The sequence below is a fragment of the Pleurodeles waltl genome, chromosome 3_1, assembly GCF_031143425.1.
Source record: "Pleurodeles waltl isolate 20211129_DDA chromosome 3_1, aPleWal1.hap1.20221129, whole genome shotgun sequence".
NCBI classification, from domain to species: domain Eukaryota; kingdom Metazoa; phylum Chordata; class Amphibia; order Caudata; family Salamandridae; genus Pleurodeles; species Pleurodeles waltl.
The window spans coordinates 370,243,164-370,255,788 of NC_090440.1; the positions used below are offsets into that span (position 1 = coordinate 370,243,164).

General features: G+C 43.4%; 1 protein-coding gene across 1 annotated transcript in view; it reads left to right on the forward strand.

The window, feature by feature from the left end:
* The window catches only part of LOC138284114 (glycine amidinotransferase, mitochondrial-like), a 179,329-nt gene that overhangs the window by 33,317 nt on the left and 133,387 nt on the right, over positions 1-12,625 (forward strand). Inside the window, exon 2 of the mRNA XM_069222553.1 lies at positions 7,599-7,814. Coding sequence (XP_069078654.1) covers positions 7,599-7,814 — 216 coding nt within the window. The remainder of the gene's footprint in view (positions 1-7,598; positions 7,815-12,625) is intronic.

Here is a 12,625-nt window from a genome sequence, read left to right on the forward strand (position 1 = left end):
TCGTATGGTTGTGGCAGGCTGGCAGAAACTGGTCAGTCCCACACTAGAAGTCGGGTTGGTATTCAGGGGGCATATCTAAGATGCCCTCTGGGTGCATGTTACAATAAATCCCACCCTGGCATCAGTGTGCATTTATTGTGCTGAGAAGTTTGATACTAAACTTCCCAGATTTCAGTGTAGCCATTATGGAACTGTGGAGTTCGTGTTTGACAAACTCCCAGACCATATACTCTTATGGCTACCCTGCACTTACAATGTCTAAGGTTTTGCCTAGACACTGTAGGGGCAGAGTGCTCATGCACATATGCCCTCACCTGTGGTATAGTGCACCCCGCCTTAGGGCTGTAAGGTCTGCTAGAGGGGTGACTTCCCTATGCCACAGGCAGTGTGAGGTTGGCATGGCATTCTGAGGGGAGTGCCATGTCGACTTAGTCATTTTCTCCCCACCAGCACACACAAACTGTGAGCCAGTGTGCATGTGCTGAATGAGGGGTCACCAGGGTGGCATAAGACATGCTGCAGCCCTTAGAGACCTTCCCTGGCATCAGGGCCCTTGGTACCAGGGGTACCAGTTACAAAGGACTTATCTGAGTGCCAGGGCTGTGCAAGCAAAGGTACAGTGCTGGGGCCTGGTTAGCAGGGTCCCAGCACACTTTCAATCAACACTTAGCATCAGCAAAGGCAAAAAGTCAGGGGGTAACCATTCCAAGGAGGCATTTCCTTACACACACACACAGTAACTCAGTGAAAACACAACAAAAGTATTTAACACCAGTTCGGAAAATTTGCCTATATTTATCTGAGTTAAACAAGACCAAAATGACAAAAATCCAACATACACAAGCAAATATATCACTTTTAAAAAGTTGCAAAGAGTCTCAATCCAGAAGAATCAATTGTTGTCTCTTTCTAACACACAGTACCTGGGATACATTAAAAACAAAGAAGATGCGGGCCAAAGAGGAGGTGAGGCGCTGGAAAACAAAGTGATGCGTTGGTTCCTTACTGTGTAGGTGAGGTGATGTGTCCGTTCACTACTGACAGGGGAGGTGATGAGTCGATTCTCTTATTGCATGAGAAGTGATGCATTGGTTCCTTACTGGCAGGGGAGGTAATCAGAGGTGGCTCCTCCGTTAGGGTGGAGGAGTGTTGCCCCCACCAGCAGCAGTAGCTGCGAAAACTTTAGAAGGAAACAATAATAAACTTTGTTTATTATCGTTTTTTTTTTAAGGGGCGGGGCCACCGTGGTGACGAGAAGTGAGGGGGGGTGCACAGCACTCCCCCTCACTGTGCATGTGTGTTTGGCCAGCCGAGATGGCCGGCCAAACTTACATGCTCAGTAGATTCTGTCCAGCCTAGCAACACAGTTGTCAGGCTGGGGAGAGCCTGCACAGGCTTCCATTCTGCCTGGGAGCGCCCTGGCTGGGCCCTCCCAGCTAATCCTGGTGATGCTCTGAGCAGCGTTAGGATTGGCCACAGGGCAGGCTGGGGGCCTGTGCCTGCAGCCTGCAGAGGAGACGGAGAAGCGGTGGCGGAGCACGGCGTGCAGGTACGTTTATTTTGTTACATTTTTTTAATGTTATTAATATTTCCAACCACCTCTTGCTCCCCCCGTGCGCCGCCTCCTGTAACACCTGCGATCCACGAATGGAGGTAATGCATTAGTTCTTTCACTGAAGGAGAGGTGATGCATCGGTTTGCAGTCACGCAGCCTTGGATCCTTGCTGTGGTGCGGTGTGGATGCGAAAATGACCCCCAGGGACGATATGGGGGAAAATCCAGACACACATTGATGATAAAGCAGAAATGGAACAGGCGCTGCATTGGTTCTACAGGCACTGTGTCAATCCTTCTACCTCAAGGCAGGTGCTGGGTTGATTCTTCGGCCACAAGGCAGGTGCTGCATCCATTCTGCTGCTGCAAACATAGTCACATTAAGCTCGTTTTTCATGCCTGCATCTGCAAGGGACATATAAGAAGTAAATGCTCAGAATTTATGTTGATTTTGAGCCGAAGGATCCGACGTTTAGGTTTTCTTCCTCAGGATACCAGTTTCAGCTTCCAAGGGATCAGGGACTGGATTTGGCACCACTTGGCAAGTAAGGACTCTCAGTAGAAGAGTCCAGGAAGTGGCAGATGAAGTCTTTGATGTCCTTAAGATTTCTAACAAGAGGCAAGCTCGGTTCAAGTTCAGTTCCTCCTATAGCATCCAGCTCTTCTACACGGCAGAATGTCCTCGGTCCAGAAGTGTTCTGAAGTTGTGGTCTCAAAGGCCCAATTCTTATACTCATTTCTGCCTTTGAAGTAGGCGCACTTCAAAGGAAAGTATTTGTAGTGCACATGTGTGGGAAAACTGGGATGATTGCAGAAGCTCCCTCACTTTTTGCCCCACGGTTTAGCTGATAATGGTGTTTTCTGACTGTGACTATTCCCTGGGCATTGCTAACCAGTCCCAGGGCCAGTGCTCCATTTAAAATTGTATATGCAAATTAGGCCTAATTATAATTGGCTATGACAACCTATATAAACGTCCCTAGTACATGGTAGGGCATGTAGGTTTAAGGACCCCAGTAAAGTTAGTGCACCTATAGGTGCCTTGCTGTGGTTCCTGATGTCATTGTAAAGGCAGGCCTGCCTTGCTGATTGCTTTTAAGTTAAAATGAACCCCAAATTCGACTTTGGAATTAAAAGTACTTCCAAAGTCTCAAACTACCTTATCTTTGGATATATGTCACCCCTAAGGTCTGCCCTAGGTGCCTCTGGGGTTGGGAGCAGTGTAAATATAAGTAGCAACCTTATAAAATATGTTTTATAAGCCCTGGTGTGGGAAAACAGACAAATGTGTTTTCCCCATTGTAGTCAATGGGCTCCATAGGCTGACATTGGGACACTTTATTTCAAAGTAATAATGTCTTATTTCCAATCGAGATGAGTTAAATTTAGCAAGTTTGGTGCCAATGTTGAATTTACTATAACTAGCACAGGGAAAGAGTTTTAGATCTCTTTCTGAAAATTGACAAATTCAGGCCTGTAGGGTCCTTTCCTGATTGGTCAGTCTTTGGCAGCCTGAGCCAGGCTATCTTAATGAGGTGTCAAGTGACCTGCATTGAGACAAAGGAGGCATCTGGTGGGGGAAGATCTGCTGCAGCAGATGGCAGAGCAAGATGGGGGAAGAGTAGCCAAAGGAGGGAAATGTACTTGGGACAGAAACTGAACCTCCCCCATTTCTTGCTCCCCAGACAGATGGCTAGATGGTAGATTAGGAGAGAGGCTGGAATGGGTATGCTAAGTGAGATTTAGCCACACCAGAAGGTAGACTGAGCCAGATCTAACCTCCACGGATGAATTTTTACCATCTTGGATTTTTAGAGAATGTTGTTTTCTGGGATTGATTTTTGGCACACTTCATGTGAAGTGGCCACCTCTGAGGGTGGTGGCCTGTACTTCATTGGACAGGAGCACCCCCCTGCTTCCCAACCTAGGAACAAGGATAAATATGTCATAGCTGCCCCAAAATTGAGATCTCCTATGGAGAAAATACTGGAGATGAAGAACTGCCCTGTTGGACCCCAGGCCGGCACCTGAAGAACTGCACTCCCAAGGACTGCATCAGATGCACACTTTGGACTTCACCAAGAAAATGAATTTGCCTTGCTTTTGCAACTTCAGGAGTGGGCTCCCTGTAAGCTACAGATATAAAGGAGCTGACTAGAGTCCCCTGCATCAAGTCCTGCAAGAAGAGCTCAGCTAACCAGCATCCAGTGGCCATTTGAGGATTCTGACCAGAAGCATTCTAGGATTTGTAGACTCAACTCCCAAGGAGCAACTCAGAGCATCTGGAACCTTGGATCATGTTTGTAGACACTTTAATGACCCAAAAAGGACCCCTGGAAGGGGATCTAGAAGTTTTGAAAAGTTTGGAGCAACTGTTATAAAAAGCTCCATAAGTTGAAGAGGTGCACTGTGGGTGTAGTAGTCACAGACTCCAAGAGGCAAACCAGAGCCTCTGAACCCTTGGCTGTTGCTGGGGTCCACTTTCCTGAATAAAGAAACACTTCTAAAAGTAAGCGTAACTGTGTTACATTGTGGGTGGCCTGAACTCTGGACTTTGTCCCTGTCCAGTGCAACCTTTTTTTAACTCTTTGAGCGCTATTTGCTAAGGGCTAGTTTCACTTTTAATCTTTACAAAATCATATCTCTGGTTCCCTCCATTGGATTTTTGATGTTTTGGTGTCATTTTAAAGATAAAAATATTTCATATGTTTATAAATTGGTGTTGGATTTTTATTGTGTGATCTGTTTTACTTGCTTACTGTTTTGTTTTAAATGCATTACACACCTGTCTCCCGTGGGCCAAGCCACCAAGGGTTGAGCAAGTATTAATTTACTGAGAGCTTAACTTGACCTAGTGGGGGTTTGTGGTCTACTGCTAATAATAACAAGACCCTGCCTTTTCCTGCCCTGGCCCCAGACACACTCCAGGGGGTTGGAGACTGCTTTGTGTAAGGACAGGCATAGCCCTATTCAGATGCAAGTGTCAACTCCCCCCAACACTCTAGCCCAGGAAGATCCATCAGGATATGCAGGGCACACCTCATCCCCCTTTGTGTGACTGTCTAGAGTGAATTTACAAACAGCCCAACTGTCATCCTGACCCAGACGTGTATTCCACAGCCAGGCAGAGGCACAGAATGGTTATGCAAGAAAATGCATACTTTCTAAAAGTGGCAATTCAAAAGTCAACTTCACCAAAGATGTATTTTTAAATTGTGAGTTCAGAGACCCCAAACTCCCCATTTCCATCTGCTCCCAATGGGAAATTACACTTAAAAGGTATTTCAAGGCAATTCCCTTGTTAACCTATTGGTGAGATAGCCCTTGAAATAGTGAAAACCGAATTTAGCAGTATTTCACTATCAGGACATGTAAAACACCAATACATGTCCTACCTTTTATATATACTGCCCCCTGCCCATGGGGCTACCTGGGGTCTACCTTTGGGATGACTTGCATGTAGTAAAAGGGAAGGTTTAGGTTGAATTGCCATTTAAAATTGCCCACACAGACACTGCAGTGGCAGGTCTGAGACATGTTTACAGGACAACCCATGTGGGTGGCACAATCAGTGCTGCAGGCTAACCAGTAGCATTTGATTTACAGACCATGAGCTCACACTGTGCACTGTACTAGGGACTTACTAGTAAATCAAATGTGCCAATCATGGATAAACCAAATACCAATGCAATTTAGACAGAAAGCACTTGCACTTTAGCACTGGTCAGCAGTGGTAAAGTGCCCAGAGTCCTAAAGTCAGCAAAAATGAAATTGAGCACAGTATAAAAAAAACAGGTAATCAGAGGCAAATTGTCAGGGGAAACCTTGCAGAAAGGGCCATTTCCAACAATGATTTACCATTTCTTTAGGTCGAGAGTAGGCGTACGGCCTCTTGTTTACTTTTAGTATACTTACTTCTGTGGGCTTAAAGCCATTTTAATTGTTAGTTTTAGTGTCATTTAAAAATCCTTGCTTGCTAGTAGTCAGTCATTCCTCTTTGTCCCTCAGTTTTCTCTTTGGGAGCAGGGACTATATAATTGCGCTTTGTCATGTTTATCTGTTCTTTGGGGGACTTTTTTTATCTTGGTTTCCTGCTCCTTTGAGTCAGTGTGCTTACAATGCTGAGCTCGGGGGCACTGTACAAGCAACCTACTGCTTTGTCCATAGCACTTGAATCCCACTCTCTAATGTCGTATTCTTGCTTGTCCTGCTGCTCAATCACCCTCCTCCCACTGTTGCTTGTTAACTCCTGTGCCACCATGGCCACTTGGCCAGTACACCCTTGTTTTCCTTTGCCTCGCTGCTTCTCACTCATGGTAGTATTTTGTTTCTTGCTCTTCCTTGTTTTCAGGCATCTTGCTGTTTCTTTGCAATGTATTTTTTATTTATTTATTTATTTGCAGTTTTATATAGCACAAACTCAACACAAAGGTATTGGAGCGCTTTATTTATTATTTTTTGCGTTATAAAGCGCAAACTTGATACAAAGGTATTATAGACCTTTACATAAGCTTTACATGAGCACCGGTTACATTAAACAAGGACACATTGATTTTTGGTAGCAAGGGGAGATTAAGTGATTTGCCTAGAATCACAGGATGTTGACCCAGCACCGTGATTAGAACTGTGTTTTCCCAGCTCCAAAGTCGTCAGCTCTGGCCTTTACACCACATCCTCTTCCCAAGGGTACTTTGTCTGGTGCGTGTTGGGGCAGTCTGGGAAATAACTCATTTTTTTCCAGTCTGTCGGAATGAGACAAAACCCTCCCAAGATGGTGGCCTTGTTGTGTCCTCTCTCCAGCAGCGACAGGCCTGGGAGGGTTCTGTGGCACCTGGCCTACATGCACTACACTGCAAACCAAAACACATAGGTAAAAGTCATTGGGGCAGATTTACAAGAAGTGGCACAGTGCGACTGGTGCACCAAATTTGTCAGCGCTGCGTCAGTTCTAAAACCCAGGAATGTGCAGTATTTACTAGAATATGGTGCAGCCCTGTGTTTCCGCTGGGGCTAAATTAGCTGCTGAGTACCAACGCAGCCACCCTTGCGCCATGGTGCAAGGATCACTACCTTCCGGGGGAGATTGTTTTTGTGCTGGAAGGGATACCTTTCTGCATAATAATAATCTTTAATGCCAATTTGCTCTTTTTGCTATTTTTAGAAGGCAGAACACATAGAAAAAGCAACAAACGAGAAGAAATTAAAGCTTTTCTCCTTGTTGCACCATACTAACACCACTGCCTCAGGTTTATAAAATCTCATGAATCTAGGACAGCAACAAAATGCAAAGGGTGTTGCTGTGGAACACCCTCAGCAACATCCATTTCACGCCCCTTCCATGGAAAGTGCTGAATGTGAAGGGGTTGTATTTACAAGGCGGAGTTAAGCCACAAAAAGTAGCTTAATGCTGCCTTGTAAATACTGCCCAGGGGACTGAGCCACCGGAGCTTCACAAGAAATATTGATCTGGTAGCACTTTGTGGCCTGCAGTGGACACAAATTCATTACATGGTGCCTCCTCGTTAACACATGCGTTGCATTCATACCATACATACCTTTATAAACAATGTCAATAATGGGCACATATTAGGACTTTAGTTGATGTTCAAAACAAACAAAATGTCAACTTGTATTTGTTCACATAGAAAGATTTAGGGGCATATTTATACTTTTTGATGAAAAAATGCACTAACGCAGTTTTGCATCAAAGCGTTTATCACTGGCTTGTGCAATTCCTGAGCGCCAGCCAGGTGCCATATTTATGGAATGGCGTAAGCCGGAGAAAGGGTGGGCTATCGTAAAAAAAATGACGCAAATTCAGCGCAAATGGAGTATAAATATGCACCTTAATGTCATACCATAGACGCACACTAAACAGGATTTCCATAGATCACAGTATGAATACAAAGTCACAGTGTGAGCCCAGCTGAAATGTGTATTTCACTGGCATCAGAAGGCTCCACCATATTCAGTGCATTTACTGATCATCGGTTGTGAATGGTCATTAGCTGTTATTTTTTACTTTCTTTCTGGTTCTCTTTTAGTTGAGTCGAGGTTTTACAGGATGGGTGCAGCGAACTTTCCAGAGCACCCACGCAGCAGCTGGATCCCACAATCCCTGTGCTGCTGACGCCAAGGTCACAGATCCTGTTCCGGAGGACTCTCCTGTGTGTTCATATAATGAATGGGACCCATTAGAGGAAGTCATTGTGGGAAGAGCTGAAAATGCCCATGTGCCTCCTTTCTCAGTGGAAGTAAAGGTAAAAATATGAACTAATTGATATAAATAAAGGCTGCCTTTATTATCAGTGAGTTATGTCTATCCTTCAGCAGATATGTTAAGTATATGGAGTAAAGTTAGGGGCCTTCGTAGAGGTGCACAGTAACGGTACATCTGTAAGCAAACATCTTACGTCACATCTCCTAAACTTTGCATTCCTCCACCTTGTTACAAGGTTTGGAAGAGGCAGTGTTATCCATGGTGGAGCTACGCCAGTTCCTTCTTTGCAAGTGCCATAAGGCAGCCATCATGCTGCCGGAAATAGCGTTAGACAGACTGCAGCAAGAGCCGACTGGTAAGTCAGCAGTTTTGAAGATATCATCTCCATGCAAGACTAAAGTGTAAAGAACATATGCAGTGTAAACCCAGACACTCTTGTAAGGAAAGCCCTGCAAATGTTCCTGATGTGCTGTGAGAAATCTCCCAGCATAATAATGTGGCTGCCAGAATGGTGCCCACACTTTGAGGTGGCATTTCAAGTATGTACATTTTAGGGCAACGATTCTTCAAAGTAAAATGGTAGTTGAATTGCAGTCAATGAGTTTTTCCTTGAAGGCAGTGTCTGCCATATCGTCAGGGCTGTCCGTGGAGGGGTAGGTACAGGGGAAACAATTGTTGCACTGGCAGCAAAGTGCAAAGTTTAAACAGAACAGATCTTCCTCTGTCACTTTGTAAGCTGAATGGTACAGCTGCCATTCTTCAAATAAAAGGCTATAAGCTAAATATTTGGGTAGACGTATTCTTTCTCAAACAACACTTTAGTAAAGTGTGGAAAAAGTGTCTTCCAATTGTTGAAAACAGTAGACAATAACTAAGAGTAACACGGTCTCACTTGGTACGAAAACATTGTGATTGGCACGTTGATTTGGCACACTTTGTAACCAATTACATCATTTTGTGACCCACACATATGTAAACAGTGGGTTATAGCTGATAAATATCCCCTGCTTAAAGAGATTTACCATTACTCTCTTTCTCTCTCCTCTCATCCTCACTACTATGAGTTAGACCACACCATGAACAAGTCGTATGCCCAAATTTGCAGTCACTTTTTTTGCTGCAAAATGTGAATTCATATGGATTGTCTGAAACTTACTAGATCTATCTGGTTTGCTATAGTTATCTACTCCACTCAGTAAATTCCTGGCTGTCTAAGCAATTGTGACAACACTATTCTCTGTATTTCTACGTATGCCCAAAACCTAGACCCAGCTAGTAACTTAATAGGTATGCAGCTTCTTCTAGGAACTTCGGTGATCTTGCCGGCCTAGAGCTCTTTCCTTTCATCTACCGTTTTTTAGATAATTAAGTGCAGTGCTACATTTCAATCCAACACACCCTCAGTCAGAACTCAAAGCACAGATTTCCTGTCTGTTATCTTTTCTTTATTGTCTTACTGCTAGTAAGGAAGGATATATGTTTAACAGACAAGAATATCTTCCAGCCCTATTACTCCATTCATACGTCAGTCGTAGGGAGTGTTGGCCTTCCAGTCCCCATGCTTTCCCCCTATATGTCATAATTAAATCCTCCTTTTTCTCTGTGAAATAGTCCTTAAAGCTAGCTCATCCATGGCCCATCTTCCTTAACAAAGTGAACGACCCACCAATTATATCCTCAAAACGAAGAGAATACTCACCTACTCCATGATTGTCTGTCAGCAAGAAATTGTTCAGCTTTCAATTCTCACGCATTGCAGCCCCTCTCCTTGTGGTCCAGCAAAGGTGCAGGAGCCATGGGTCCGGACATTTATGATATCACATATATTAGCTGGCCTACAAACTCCTCGCTGTCTACACTTCATAGCACGAACTATCTGTTGTCCCTCTCAGGCTTCTTTACTTGACAAGACCAGTTTTCATACCCTCCATCGTTTCCTGCTATGCTGCCACTGTAACGACTAAAACATGGAGAAGTTATGCCTGTAGAGATAGGCATCCACAATCATTCTTCTCGCCCCAACTTTAATTATGTCTACACTGGGGATCCTCACATTTTTAGTAGAGTCCAAGATCGCCTTTGGGGCTCAAATAAATCAGGCAATTGGATTGGCTAAAGATCGTATCCTCTCACTTTGTACACTAAACCCCATAGCTTAACGAGAACAACTACCTTCTTGTGTCTGCCTCATCAAAAAGCTCAGATAGTTCCCAGATCACAAAAGGTCATGCAATCCACCTCCTTGTTGGCCTTATGACTGGCATTTACACCCAGTTAGCCTTGTGGTGACTGCTGAAGGCATACCTGCAGCCAGATGGCCAGGAAAGCAGGTCCACACCAGATTCTTGGGCGAGCCACTTAAGTTATATTTAATGAATCCAAATGAAACTAAATTGCTAAAACAGTGATCAGCCTGAAATTCTGACATTAATCCATCCTTATCTGGCCTGAATCTATATGGGTCAACACTCCTCTAATGGCTTCCCATGCAAAAGCCAGTTGCCTTTAAAAGAAATGAGACAAACAACTCAATAAATGACGAGGGCAGATTAGAGGTCGGGTAGTTGGTCTCAGATTCACTTCTTCTAGAACAGTTTACATTCAAACATTTGTGAATTGAGCTTTGCTAGCCCTACTTGTTACTCGGAGTATACATTTAAAACCATCTCATTTACAGAGTTAATTGTGGAAAATAGGACAGCCATTGAATTTGTTCTGCATACATTTGGAGAAAGGCACTTTGGGGAAGGAAGTTGAGCTCCACGAATGAGATCCACTGTGAGCTCCTTAAGACTAATTTTGAGTTTATTACACTCATGATGCACTTTTTACACAAAGTAGATTTTTGCGTCTCTAAAAAACTGTTCCAATTTTTTAATTGGTCAAAAAAGAATTGTTTGTGTGTATCACGTTATATATAAAGCAAATGGAGAGATACAATGTGTAATATGTTCTTATATTGTCATCCTATTGTTGCATTGACACCATAAATAAGGCTCCTGGGTTTATGGTATTTATTTTCTGCCTGTATTTACCCATACTTATTTTGTGCTTAGTGTAAAAAATTAACCTGCCATGGGTATATTTCCACATTTATTTAACTGACAAATGTTTGCTCACGTTTGAATGATGTCCAATAGCTTTTAGCCATTTACTGTACAATACAGTCATCTGAAATAATAAGCGCTGTAGAGCAGCTTAAACAACTGTACTGCTAGTTATTTAAGCTTCATTAGAAAATCATTTTTAGGTCAAGCGCGCAAGTGGTCAGGCCTATTTATGGGCTTTTATCCACGCCCACGGCATGCCCATCATCATTAGTTCATGGGCTTGCCTTTCAAAAATCCTTTGTTATCATTTGTAAATGTTTTACTTTTGTCCTTGGGATAGTTTTGTTACCGCCTTGGCCATCAACCCTGTTACATGGATCATTGCATGTTTATCAATACGTTTGACTGCAAGCAAACTTCTTTTTCCTTTTGTGTTTCACGTTCATTGCGGCCCTGGAGCTTTGAATGGGCTCGCTTATGTCAACTGTTTTACTTTTTATTTTCAATTTATGTGGCAAGAAAAGTCCAGTTAGGAATTTAGAATGCTAATAGCTCTTACTCGAGCAAACGTGAGCCTCATTGCATTGCAAATGCTTGTCTTTTTTTACCTCCCCGACCTGTCAGTAGTGAGAATTGTTCAAAAGAAAACCTGTTTTCAATATTCTTCCATATTTGAAGATATATATACAGACGGGAAAGTAGATGTTTTTCTGTTTTTTTTTTGTAATGGAAAAATGGGAAAACGGGAGTATTGTGTAAACCACGAGGCCAAAGTGGTTTGTGAGTGTTACTAAAATCCCAAAAAGGCAGTATAGGGCCAGGTTACACTGATTACCCATTACACATGTTTCTATACTGCATGTTTATTTTGGTGTGTCCAAGGAACATTCATGTAAAACAGTAACTGAAACAATGGTCGGTGCGGTTTGGTGTTCTCTAGAAAACAATCACTACCAAGCAGAGAGGTCCCTGTTAATGTGTTAGCACAGGGAAACACAGTCCTGGACTTTAGAGCCAGTCACATCTAAGAACCGAAAGGTGGTCTTTACTGAAACCTCCCTTGCAGACATTATAGTGCTCTTCTTTTTCTATGTGAACCGGATCTCTGGAAAGGATTGAAAGATTATAATGAAGAACAGCCTGGGAGGCTGAAGTGATGGTGGGAAAGAGAAGGAGCGAGAAGCAGGGCGCAAGGAAATTGGTGGCAAAGAACCGGCGGGGCGGGGAAAGCAGTGGCGAGGGAACATAACGAGGAGCGAGACACGGGAAAGAGGGAGGGGGGAAAGGAGCGACACACGGAAGCACATTCATTCTACAACGAGGTTGAGAAAAATCAGCCAATCATTCGTAGCAAGATTATTGCAACGCTCTTAAAGAAGCATCTATGAGATGAATAATACATTATTAAAGCAGTCAGTCTCTGATGATATTTTATGACTGGGTGATTTTATTGTACGAGGTTGAGTAGTGGTACTAGATCGTTTGGACACACTCAGAAGGCGTTTCGTTACTAACTCTAAACAGAGTTAAGAATAGATGTATATAAATAAAAGGTATGAAAACAACCTGTCACACACATGCCAATATTTTAGATGGGAAAAGTGGGAGGTTTTAAAAAAGAATCAGGAAAATGTATTTCTACATTTCTAGTCAGGCCTGAATCAGGTACATTGCCAGGTATGGGACTTGCAAGGTGCTTCAGGAGCAGATATCAGAAATGCAAATATCAGGTTTTTGCATGCCGGAAACAGGAGGCGGGAAACTAGCCTTGAAATTGAAAGCCTCCCTTTCTTAATTGGGA